Source organism: Penicillium arizonense (genome assembly GCF_001773325.1).
Source record: "Penicillium arizonense strain CBS 141311 chromosome Unknown PENARI_contig015, whole genome shotgun sequence".
In the NCBI taxonomy this organism is placed as follows: domain Eukaryota; kingdom Fungi; phylum Ascomycota; class Eurotiomycetes; order Eurotiales; family Aspergillaceae; genus Penicillium; species Penicillium arizonense.
This window is the reverse complement of record NW_019173292.1, coordinates 240897-253755: the sequence shown is the minus strand read 5'-3', so window position 1 is coordinate 253755 and position 12859 is coordinate 240897. Positions and strand designations below refer to the sequence as shown.

The window sequence follows — 12859 nt, the reverse complement described above, 5'->3', positions numbered from 1 at the left end:
TTGCAATTGTTTGAATGAATACTAAAACCGACCATCCGACCAAGCTTTATATAGATGTCCAGTTTGATCCATGAGAGGTTAGTGGGAGTCTTGATTTGGCGCTAGTCCTCCACTCGTATTCCTCGGGGATAACGGGATTTGCAGTCTAAACGGCTTCCGGATCCTTGTCTATTCGGGGCCGCCAACGTCGGACTTAGTCGCTGGTAAAGGAAATACTGCACATGTCCGGAATCCTTCAAAGTATTATTTTTTTGTACCATTGGTGTTGCGAGTCCTTGGCGATGCGTGCTGGTTTCGTTAACTCCGACAACAGCAGTGGCCCGAAGTCAGGGTGTTGATGACTCCCACGTGTGTAGAACACAAATAATTCAGATCGCGTATTCATTGTATTATCTTGATTATACATATAAGTTGTCAGTTTCGCATCCACCTCTAGCTGAACCTCCAGTGGAAGTATGATGCTTCCTGTGGTAGGAAACGTATCATCCCCAAAGAATGTTCATCTTTGCCCACACACTGTCTTTCTTGATTGGCACATTGTCCGGGTCATTGTTTGCTTCATCAATCGCCAGCTGCACTGGCACCTGGCTAAGTGGTATAATCTCGGTCCGACGGATTAGTTTGTAACCCCCGTATGCAAGGAGAACGAGAGGAATGTCACTGCGTTGGTTGTTAGCGGGGAAATGATGCGCAGAAATAAAAAACGTACAGATACGACGACACAAATGAGGCCGGGTCCCAGTTTCCTTTCGTGAAAACCTCGAATCCTCCGGTCAGTAGGATGATGATGCAGGAGATCAACGCGAACCAGCTAGTGTATCCTGGAATGAGTCAGTATGGTTAATTTTGACACTGTAGCGGAGATACACACTAGTAATCCGATTGTGCCATGGCAAGGCAGTACCAGGAATGCCCTGCTTGTCCATTGCTTGCAACAGCCGAATATGGTTCAGCGCGATAGTGATCCATGAGATCAAGGTACCAGCAGCCGTCAAATCAACGAACCACCAGAAAACATTCATGGCACCGTTCGAGACGCACATGTAGGCGAGAAGAGAGAAAAGAACCTGCAGCAATACACACATGTACGGCACTCCCCACTTGCTAGTCCGCAGGAAGATCTTAGGTGCATGGCCTTTAATGGCAAGACCATAGAGCGTTCTTGTTCCCGCCAAGATACTCTGATTGGAAGCAGACCACGCAGATGTCAAGCAGACAGCGTTCACAACTGATGGAATGGCTTTGATGCCTGCATCACCAGCAGCAATAACGAACGGACTCGTTGCCGCGGTACCGGAGTCGTTACCAAGACGATCATCCGCACTGGAAACCAACATGCCCACAATGAGCACGGCAGCGAGATAGAAAAGGGATACACGAACAAAGACCCTCTTACAGGCCTTTGGGATGTTTTGCCGCGGATTCTTCGTTTCGGCAGCGGCCATGGCGAGGGATTCAACGCCGGCGAACGAATACACAGCGTTGGTCATGACAGCCCAAAAGCCAAGGAAGTGGCCCCAAGAACCCTGGGCGATGAACTCAACGAACGGGCCAGGCTCTTTCCAGTAATGGAATCCCTTTCGCGAAACACCGGGCACACCACCAAGGTCAATAACGAGGCCCAAAATAACCACGAAGATGACGAGGAGGATCTTCAATATGGCGAAGATAAACTCAATCTCGCCATAGACGCGAATGAATGAAATAGCGACCACCACAGAGACCACGATGAGGATAGTCACCCACACAGCTGCGTTGATGTCTGTCCAGTACTGGATCAGGACTACACTGGCGGAAATTTCACTCGGAACACTGATAAAGCATCCATACACAACGTTCCATCCGATCGCGAATGAAAGCGCCGGGTCGACGAGGACCTCTGCATGTCGGACAAAGGATCCAGTAACCGGGAGCAGTGCTGCGACTTCACCCAGGGCAAATTGAATGCAGCAGACGACTATACCCACCAACATGTAGCCTAACAGGGCACCTAGTGGACCACCAGTAGCGATTGACCCACCAAGACCGAGGAAAAGACCAGTTCCCTATGTTATAGTTAGACGAGAAAGCGAAGAGAAACATCAACCTCACATACAATTGCACCCGCAATGGCAATCATCTGAATATGGCGCTGGCCCAGGCCCCGAATCAGGCTTTGGCGTTCATGCTGGGTAACGATCTGTCCATCGTCAGGGATTATGGCCCTAGATGGACCTGAATGTGGGGGTAGTTGATATTCCACATCTTGCACGGTGTACCTGCTCTCTGTCTTGGGAAGACCCCCAAAATCTGCCATGTTGTCTGAGGGAAGAAATTGTGAGGGCAAATCCAGTGTAGAAAAGACTTCCCCGCTAGAGATCTAATCACACCATTTGAGTGGTTGATGAGGGAAGCTAATTAATTCTTATCTCGGAACGGAGGCTGCGGCTTGAGAAGCTTGCGTGAAGCAAAGGGATGTCTCAATTGAACGGAATTTCCGAGTGATGTTGGGAATGCATGCATGAGGTGATTGGCTCAATACCTGCATGTTCGTATTATCATTTTGTCGAGGCGAACGAACAACCCCCTTCCCCCCCGGAAATGGTATCCGGACTGGGAAGGATTCAGTTCAGGCATTCGGAGGTCTCCGAGAGGTCCACTCCTGTCGAGTTTCACATTTTGCTTATACCAACGTAAATCGCGTTTGACTTTGGAGCCAAGCAGATCTGCAGCCAAGGATCCAGGTCAGAGATTGAGTGGAGTGCTTCTTTGGGGTTGGTTGCAACGATTTAGCAAGATAGAAGATGCACATGTGCATTTCCAGCTGATCAACAATGAATGCGATAGAATTGAGCGACCTTGAAGTGTATCGAGATATCCTCGTACATGTAATTGGCAACTTGGAAAGCCCGGACCACTGGATGAGTCAGCGGTGCCTGGATCTGATGTAAGAAAGTGACTCAAGCTTCACTTCTCTCTACAGAATACCATGTCCTTAACACTGAAGCTCTCCTCCTTGGCAATTAGGACCTTGTCCAAGCCTATTGCTGTAAGTTTGCCCTCCCACTGATGGTTAATCTTCAAGCTGACCAAACGCAGAGTCAAATCAAAGCCCAAGCCCGTGAACATGAGCGGTTCCGCAAGATCTGCGTCTCGATGGCGCAGGCCCTTCACAGATTTGATATGCGCCTTCGATTAGGATCCATACGCGACACTGCAGCTTCACAAAGACAAGCTGCGGCCGAAGCTGCAGCTAGGAAACTCAAGCCTACCTCGCCGACCGTCAAGAATGCCGCAGAGACCAAGGCTGCTGAGGAGGCAGAAGCCAAAGCCAAAGCTGCAGCCGAAGAAGCGGCCAAACCCCAGCACTATCGTATCCGACCCCTCTCCGAATCGAAAGCCATCGAGTCCGGCGCCAATTTCATCTCCGAGTCCTTCCTTTTCCTTGTTGCGGGAGGTCTGATTCTCTTCGAGTCATGGCGCTCACGGCAGAAGGAAAGCACGCGACGATCAGATGTTGAGGGGAGATTGGTTGAGTTGGAACAATCGGGGCAGGCCGCGCGCGGAGCTCTGGTGGCTCTAGAAAAGGAGTTGCTACAACTCAGAGCTAAGCACGGAGAGCTACCCAAGTTGCCGACGAACAGGATTCTACCGAAAGAGATCTATGAGCAAGCCCCAGAAGTGGAATCACCAGAGGTCCCTCAGGGATGGTTCTCGCGCATTGCATCTTATGTGTTCTTCAGTCAAAGTGCCGAGCCGTCTGAAACCCCGGCTGCACCTAATGCCCAACCCGCATCAGACAAGCCTGGATCGACAGAGCCTTCACCGAAACCCGCTGCTTCTACCAAGAAAGTGCCAGTGTCTGCGCCGGTGTCTGCGCCAAAGAGCTCGTGATATATGTTGGATTGATCGTAGCGTTTGGTACATACCGATATCCTGCCATAGAAGGTCGGCGTGCATATGATTTTTTTGTTTCTATCTAGATACCCTGTCACATTCAAAGACGAGGACTTCTTTCCTCGCTTCAACTATGAGCCTTGGAGAGGTTATTGCTCTGCAATTTCTGGCGGGGTTAATTGTTGATATACTCCCCCCTCTTTGTTGATATATATAGACTCACGGTCAGGCTTCAAATTAACTCCTCTTTAATAGTCTTCGTACCCATCCCTACGGTTTCTCTCATTACGTCCTGCTGCTACCATTCCGTATCTTCCATCTACATGATTTCTCTTTGAACATGTCGTTCCTACCCTGGCGGAAGAGCCACCGTATAAATATATTTACAGAAATCGACATATTACGATCTAGAACCCTATTTTATACATACAATGTCCATACCCTTGGGCCAAGAACTTGAAGCCCAATTGCAATGATTGTGGCTGATTAGGCAGTATGTTTGAAGGATTATGCCCAATGACGTCGGGGCTTCTATTCTTGACCCGCATTAGCCACAAAGCCGTGACGCGCGTGGCGGTCGGAAAGAATTAACAGAGGAAAGCAATGTGAGTGGAGGAGAAGTCTGAATAATCGTAGAAACCCGAGCCATACGGCGTCTGATTTGCCCCCCTGAGGCAGCAATCGGAAGACCCTGGTGTGGCGCAGTGTTTGTCTCCGTTTGACTGGTCGTACGTAAGTCCCCCAGTCACCCATTCCTCTCTACACACACTTGCTCGACTCTACACACTACACTCTTTGTACACTCTTTCAATTCCTCCAATACCTGCGCAGTTGACAGGTCATATTTGCATTTGTCGCCTGGGCGCGACATCCCGAGAGCTTGACACAAGATGGTAGGCCTACTGTGACCGCAATGAGAGCACCACACTGACCCGATTGCGGAACAGGGTCAGTCACGACGCCCCGCAGGTGGGGAGAAGAAGAGCCGCTTCGGGCGGTCCAAAGCAGTCGCCGACGTTGGCGATGGCCGGCAAGCGGGGGGCAAGCCGCAGGTCAAGAAGGCCACGTTCGAGAGCAGCAAGAAGAAGGAGATCGGAGTGTCAGATCTTACTCTACTCAGCAAGATCTCCAACGAGGCCATCAACGACAATTTGAAGCTCCGGTTTGAGCATGACGAGATTTATGTAAGGGATCGGCTTTCGCACGCGGACTGCGGGGTTGAGCGCGAACACGAGTACAGGCTGACGGGAGATGTTTAGACCTACATTGGCCATGTGCTGGTCTCTGTGAATCCTTTCCGAGATCGTAAGTTGCTCCGCGGTGAGGTTGACTGCTTTGCTGACAGTGCGATCCAGTGGGCATCTACACCGATAATGTTCTCGATTCGTACCGCGGCAAGAACCGTCTCGAAGTTCCTCCTCATGTATTCGGAGTCGCCGAATCGGCATACTACAATATGAAGTCCTACAAGGACAACCAGTGTGTTATTATTTCCGGTGAATCCGGTGCCGGAAAGACGGAGGCAGCCAAGCGGATCATGCAATACATTGCCAGCGTGTCTGGCGGCGGCGATTCCTCTATTCAGCAGACCAAGGACATGGTGTTAGCGACAAATCCCTTACTGGAGTCTTTTGGTAATGCGAAGACCCTGCGCAACAACAACTCGTCGCGATTCGGCAAGTACCTGGAATTGGAGTTCAATGCCAACGGCGAGCCGGTGGGTGCCAATATTACGAACTACTTACTGGAGAAGTCCCGAGTCGTTGGCCAGATCGCGAACGAGCGAAACTTCCACATTTTCTACCAGCTCACCAAGGGCGCCCCACAAAAGTACCGGGACAACTTCGGTCTACAGCAGCCGCAATCATACCTTTACACGAGTCGTTCGAAGTGTTTCGATGTGCCCGGAGTCGACGATGTTGCCGAGTTCAAGGATACATTGGATGCGATGAAGATTATTGGAATGAGCGACGCAGAACAGGACAATGTGTTCCGCATGCTGGCCGCTATTCTATGGATCGGTAATGTTCAGTTCAGCGAGGATGACTCTGGCAATGCTACGATTACCGATCAGTCGGTTGTCGATTTTGTTGCCTATTTGCTGGAGGTTGATGCCGACCAAGTGAACAAGGCTCTGACAATTCGCCTGATGGAGACCGCTCGAGGAGGCCGCAGAGGTTCTGTTTACGAGGTGCCACTCAACACAGTCCAAGCCTCCGCCGTTCGGGACGCTTTGTCCAAGGGAATCTACTTCAACCTGTTTGATTGGATCGTGGGTCGCGTCAATCAGTCACTGACTGCTCGTGGGTCTATCAGCAACTCGATCGGTATTCTGGATATTTACGGATTCGAGATCTTTGAGAAGAACTCGTTCGAACAACTTTGCATCAACTACGTCAATGAAAAGTTGCAGCAGATTTTCATTCAGTTGACCCTGAAGGCCGAGCAGGATGAGTATGCTCGCGAGGAGATCAAGTGGACCCCAATCAAGTACTTCGACAACAAGGTGGTGTGTTCGTTGATCGAGGACAAGCGTCCTCCTGGTGTCTTCGCTGCCTTGAACGATGCTTGCGCAACTGCCCACGCCGATTCCGGTGCTGCGGATAATACCTTTGTTGGCAGATTGAACTTCCTGTCTCAGAACCCCAACTTCGAGGGTCGCCAGGGCCAGTTCATCATTAAGCATTACGCAGGTGATGTCAGTTACGCTGTTGAGGGAATGACGGACAAAAACAAGGACCAGTTGTTGAAGGACTTGTTGAATCTCGCTCAATCGAGTAGTAATGAATTCGTTCACACTCTGTTCCCCAACCAGGTTAACCAGGATGACAAGCGTCGCCCGCCTACCGCTGGTGACAAGATCAAGGCATCTGCTAATGATCTTGTGGCCACGCTCATGAAGGCGCAGCCTTCTTACATCCGTACCATCAAGCCCAACGACAACAAGGCTCCCAAGGAGTACAATGTTGGCAATGTTCTGCACCAGATCAAGTACCTTGGTCTTCAAGAGAACGTTCGCATTCGTCGTGCTGGTTTTGCCTACCGTCAAACGTTTGACAAATTTGTTGAACGATTCTACCTTCTATCCCCCAAGACCTCCTACGCCGGTGACTACACATGGAGTGGTGATGTGGAAACTGGTGCTAAGCAGATTTTGAAGGACACCCGTATTCCCGCTGAGGAGTACCAAATGGGTATTACCAAGGTGTTCGTCAAGACTCCCGAGACGCTGTTCGCACTTGAAGCCATGCGTGACAAGTACTGGCACAACATGGCCATTCGCATTCAGCGCGCCTGGAGAAACTACCTCAGGTACCGCATCGAATGTGCGATCCGTATCCAGCGCTTCTGGCGCCGCATGAACGGTGGACTCGAGCTCATCAAGGTTCGTGACCAAGGGCACCAAGTGCTCCAGGGCCGCAAAGAGCGCCGGAGAATGAGTCTGTTAGGCTCTCGACGCTTCCTCGGTGATTACCTCGGCGTTGGCAACGCTGGTGGTCCTGGTGAAATGATCCGTAATGGTGCAGGCATCAGCGGTTCAGAGGACATAGTTTTCTCTTGCCGTGCCGAGCTCTTGCTTTCCAAGTTTGGTCGTTCCAGCAAGCCAGTTCCTCGGATTCTGGTATTGACGAGCCGACATGTCTTCATTGTATCGCAGAGCATTGTCAACAACCAGCTTGTCATCGCCTCGGAACGAACCATCCCTGTTGGAGCTATCAAGAGTGTCAGCACCTCGAATCTCAAGGATGACTGGTTCTCGTTGGTTATCGGAGCCCAGGAGCCCGATCCTCTGCTCAACTGTGTCTTCAAGACCGAGTTCTTCACCCACCTCACCACCGTTCTGCGTGGCTCTCTCACTTTGAAGGTCGGAGAGAGCATTGAATACAACAAGAAACCTGGCAAGTTGGCTATGGTCAAGGCGGTTAAGGACCCGGCTGCTGGGAATGTCGACAGCTACAAAAGTAGCACTATTCATACCAGTGCTGGTGAACCTCCCAGCTCTGTCTCGAAGCCTACCCCACGACCAAAGGCAGTTGCTGCCCGCCCAGTCACCAAGGGCAAACTCCTCCGCCCCGGTGGCCCTGGTGGCGGTCCCTCGAAACTGTCCCAGGCTGCTCGCAGACCTGTCCCTGCCGCGCAACCTCTACCTCGGCCTACCCCACAGCCCGCAGCAGTACCGCAGCCTGCAACCCAGTCGCGGATTGTGCCTCAACCCGTGGCAGCTGCGGCCGCTGCCCACACCCGCAACGAGTCCACTGGCTCTATGAGAGCCCCGCCACCACCTCCCCCCGCGGCACCTCCAGCTGCAAAGAAGCCCACTGCGAAGGTCAAGTATGACTTTAACAGCGACCGGGCCAACGAGCTTTCCATCCGCACAGGCGAAATCGTACAGATTGTGTCCAAGGAAGGAAACGGTACGTACATTCCTCTACTCTGACAATATAATACTAATTATCCCAGGTTGGTGGCTGTGCATGAACACAACAACCTCTACGCAAGGCTGGACCCCCGAAGCCTACCTTGAAGAGGTAGCTGTCGCTCCCACGCCTAAACCCGCACCCCCTCCACCCCCAGCGGCACCCCGTGCAACCCCCAGCCCTACCCCTAACGGCGCAGTCGCAGCCGCCAAGAGCAAGCCCGCCCCGCCAGCCCCTCCCGCCAAACGACCCAACATGGCCGGCCGCAAGCCCGCACCTCCACCCGCACCTAGGGATAGCACCACGAGCATGAACTCAGGCGACTCCTCTGGCGCCAGTGGCCGCGGCACACCCAACAGCGCATCAAACGCCAGTCTGGCAGGTGGTCTTGCTGAAGCGTTACGGGCACGGCAGAGCGCCATGCAGGGCAAACACGATGACGACGACGAGTGGTAGTTTTGAGCATTCGCGTGTGTTTATGGTCGGTCGCGGTGTTGGACTTTTTCTGCGCTTAGCGTTGACCTTTGCGTTTATCTTTTCTCGAGTTTCCATGCTGGCTGTGTGGTATGGATGTGTGTGTATGTGTTCGTCGACAAGAGGCAGCGAGTCTTTGTTCCAGTTTTGTTATTGGCTTACTTTGGTGGCCTTGTGTTTTACCGTAGATTCCATTCCATTCAGTTCAATATATACCGTTTCTCAGTTTTATGCCAATGGAGAGAAATACAAGTTCATATTCATTTTGATGCTGGCCACATGTCGAACTACATACAATGAAATAAAATCAAGCTATGCTAAGCATACATCCCTTATAAGAGGAACTTGCTCGCCAAACCCATCAATCCACTGGGACCACCAGTACCACCAATACCACCACCCTGACTCTTCATGTACATCTTAAGAGCCATCTCGGCAGCATTGTTAACAGCAGACTGCTTATCACCAGACTAAACCACAACAACAGTTAGCAACCAAGTCACAATAACCAAAAAGAGAGAAAGAGAGAAAGAGAGAAAACATACCACACTCCCAGAACTATTCTTCTCCTCCCACAATTTCCCAGCCTGAGCCATAGCAAGCCCAATCAACTTATTCTTATCCATACCGCCATCAGACCCGGAACTCGAACCACCGGTAAACATCTTCAAAGCCTGCATAGCAGCGCCGGCGCCAAGAGTCTGGCTATCATGCTGTCCAGAACTAGACCCAGACCCAGAGCCATACATAGCCTGGTGCGACTTCACAGCATGCTCCTCATCAACCTCAGAATCATTATACTGACTCTTCCGCTCCTTAATGAAATCCAATGCAGAGTTGAAGAGAGACCCGGATGCACCGCTGTCGTGGTGTTCCTGTGCGTGTTGCGCCGCGCTGCTGAAGTCGTCGTCGCTGTTGTTGCTGTTGCTGTTGCGGCGGTTGTGGTGGGATTGGGTTTGTTCGCCGTAGCCGGAGCTGCTGCCTTGGTTGTTGTAGCCACCCTGGTTTCCACCGTAGCTGTTGTTTCCACCGTAGTTCGATTCCTGGCGGCCGCCGTAGCCACCTTGGTTCTGGTTCTGGTACTGGTTCTGGTTGCCGTAGGATTCTTCCTGACGACCACCACCACCGTAGCTACCCTGGTTTTGGTTCCCGCCGTAGCCACCGCTGGAACCGCCGTAGCCCTGGTTTCCGTGGGATTCGTTGCGGCCGGAGAAATCTTGGCTCTGGTCGTAGTAGTTGTTACCGCCTGAGCCGCCGCCGTATTCCTGGTTTCCGTAGGACATATTGATTGAGGAGGTGGTTGTGTTGAAGGAGGTAGATGAAAGATGAAGATGGAAGATGGTAGAGGAAAAAGAGAAGTGGAAAGAAGGAATCACAGGGAAGTGAGCTCAGCTGAGGAGGGGTGGAGGGGCTGCGGGGCTTGTTTACGTTGTGAGAGGCGATTGATCGGTGGTGGGCCAATTATGGGGTTGTTTAGCTGTTTAGGGCTGATTATTGGGTTTAGGAAGAATATTGATTTACTTGTTGGCTATGGCATGGTTAGAGGTTGGTAGTAGCACTAGTAGTAGTGATAGTTAGGGTAGATCGAGTCCGTAGGCGCAGGCAAGGTACGTTACGCATAGTAATTGTATATAACTATGTAACTTAAGAGACATCCACATCCAAGTACTCTATGAATCACAAACAACACAAAAACAGACCACCAACGCCGAGACCAGGGTATCAGATGCAGATGAAAAGCTCAAAAAGACCAATCCAGGACATAAAACAAAATAAATGAAGGGAAAAAAAAAAAGAGTATCCTCAAAGAATCAAAGCCTCATGCTCATCACTCGACAAATTCCTCAAAAAGCGCAACGACCTCTCACGCGCACTCAACACACACCGCGAATCCTCCTCCAACTCAACCTCACTCGCCCACTCACTAGGCAAATCCGTCAACCCAACCCGCTGCCCCCACTGCCTCCGCTCATACTGCATGAAGCCACCGAAATGGCGATCAGTATTCGCAACCCAAATCTCCGAGCCATCAGGTGAGAAATCCGCACCACCAATCTCCCCAAAGAAATCATGAACCTGTCTCGATTGGAAGAGTTGTGCGTCCAGAATTGAAATTCGATCCGCTGGCTCAGTGCACAGCAACATCCGCGGACCACCGCCGACAGGCGAAAAACGTAGAGATCTATAGCCTGCCACGTCGGAGTCGATTGTTTCGAGGGGTCGCCACGTGCGCGCGTCCCAGATGATGAGTGTTTTGTCCTGGTTGCTTGTTGCTATATGGCGCATATCCGGGGACCAGGCGCAGGCGAAGCCGAAGTCGCGGTGGCCGCGGAGGGGGTGGACTGGCCGGCCGGTGTCGGATTCTATGACCCATGCGTCTGGCGAGTCGCCGATTACGACCCGGAGGCGGCTGTCGGGCGAGGTTGCGGTACAGTTTATTGGTTGGGAGAGTTCGTGGTCCGAGGTGAAGATGTTTGTCTCTGTGTCGAGGATGCGAAGGTGTTTGTCGTTTGAGGCGAAGACACCGATTGGGGAGGGGCCCGTTCGGTTTGGGATTATGTCTACATGGTTTGTTATGCCGTCGTTAAAGTCGGGGGTCACTAGGCCTTTTGTGCCGGAGCCGGAGCCGGTTGAGCTGCGGAGGGCGTATTCGCCGCAGAAACCGCCGGCGATTGTGAGGCCGTGGGCTGTTTTCATTGTTGATATCTTGACTGGCCCTAGGAAGCCGGAGTCTGGGTCTGCTTGGCTTAGATCGATGAGGCAGCGTGCGTCGCCGGTTGTTGGTGTCCACGATAGTACCTTGGAATGACATGCGAAATGGACAGTATTGGATGCTGGGGTGGAGATCAAGTTGCGGAGTTGGAAATGCTCGATGGAGGCTTTGTATGAAGTGTGCATGGAGGTCCCGCGGAAGAATGACTCTTTTCCCGGAAGTCGCTTGGCATGGCTCATATGCGAATAATCCAAGTTATGGTATGATGTGTACCAAGCATCACGCAGTGTTCGAGCATCGGAGCGTTTGACACGCAGCGTTTCCGTCCAAGGAATCTGCTGCAAATCGTAAAAGTCGCGCCTCCATTCATGCGGCCGAACGACCGTCTGTGGCGGACTCCAACTAATCATCTTGGACAATGGGCGGAGCTGTGGTGGGATCCTGCTTTCGCTGTGGAAGCCGTGGGGGATAACATTGGTTTGGACCATCCAGCGCTGGATGAACTCATCAATGGTGAGGTTGCGTTCGTACGTAGAGGTGTGAATGATAGATGCCGGGTGAGGTCCAGGGAATTCCGGCTGATCAGCAAAGTCCGGGGTATCAGAGGGATCTAAAACTGGGATGCCAAGCGTCTGGGGTAGATCCACATCGATATCATCGTAGTTGATATTGAGATAAAAGTCATTGAGGTCGAAATCCGCCATCGGGGGAGCCTCGGTCGGACGACCTCTGCGTTGATGGTAGTATTCCTCCTCGTCCGGATAGAATCGGATAAAGTCCTCAAACTCATCATCTGGAATAGAAGGCGGAGAAGGATTCTCTTCGCCGGCATCGGACTCGTAATCCATAACCATATCTTTGTCGCGCGCACTATCGTCGCATTCCTGCGTAATCATGGTCATATTGTCATGACCAGCGGCGCGATCAAGTAACTGCCGAACAACCGAGTCCATATTAACATCACGATCGGGACGCGATCCAAAAACAAAATCCGGCCCCGAAGCACTATCCGTGTCAGATGGTGTTGGGTAAAAACTCCTATGCCCAGGTAGGAGGGAGTTCCCTCTGAAAACGTGAAAATTCGGAGGACTACCAGCACCAGTAACAGCGTTAACGACCTCAGAAACTAAAAACGACCCGCTGTGATCATTTACGGGGCGAGGATACTGCGAAACAGCCGCAAGGGCGGCGACGCCGACATCATGTAAACGGCGATCGACGTCGGAGGCCATATTCGTCTGCGCAGAATGATCGGCGTGGGAAAAGATATCCGAGTGCAAGGTCGAATCGTCTTCCGGGACGGAGGATCGATTTCTGGAAGAATGCGAAGAAGGATTCATGACTCGCGGGGACCTCTCAATATCACATGACACATGGC

At 51.8% G+C, this 12859-nt stretch overlaps 4 protein-coding genes across 4 annotated transcripts; 1 reads left to right on the top strand and 3 right to left on the bottom strand.

The window, feature by feature from the left end:
• Positions 1–482: 482 nt before the first annotated feature.
• PENARI_c015G09015 (uncharacterized protein) lies at positions 483–2296 on the bottom strand (the record flags this gene model as incomplete). Its single annotated transcript, XM_022633856.1, has 4 exons — positions 483–660; positions 710–821; positions 872–2045; positions 2096–2296. 4 exons carry the CDS (start codon positions 2294–2296, stop codon positions 483–485), a joined length of 1665 nt encoding a protein of 554 aa, XP_022486439.1.
• Positions 2297–2968: 672 nt separating this feature from the next.
• Positions 2969–3873, top strand: PENARI_c015G01982 (OPA3 family protein; the record flags this gene model as incomplete). Its single annotated transcript, XM_022633701.1, has 2 exons — positions 2969–3028; positions 3079–3873. 2 exons carry the CDS (start codon positions 2969–2971, stop codon positions 3871–3873), a joined length of 855 nt encoding a protein of 284 aa, XP_022486278.1.
• A 5227-nt stretch (positions 3874–9100) lies between these two features.
• PENARI_c015G01424 (uncharacterized protein) lies at positions 9101–10051 on the bottom strand (the record flags this gene model as incomplete). The annotated part of the gene is made up of 2 exons (XM_022633692.1): positions 9101–9238; positions 9314–10051. The coding sequence occupies 2 exons, from the start codon at positions 10049–10051 to the stop codon at positions 9101–9103; spliced, it is 876 nt and encodes a 291-aa protein (XP_022486320.1).
• A 520-nt stretch (positions 10052–10571) lies between these two features.
• On the bottom strand, positions 10572–12713 carry PENARI_c015G07232 (WD40 repeat domain-containing protein; the record flags this gene model as incomplete). The annotated part of the gene is made up of 1 exon (XM_022633813.1): positions 10572–12713. The coding sequence occupies one exon, from the start codon at positions 12711–12713 to the stop codon at positions 10572–10574; it is 2142 nt and encodes a 713-aa protein (XP_022486407.1).
• Between the last annotated feature and the right edge of the window lie 146 nt (positions 12714–12859).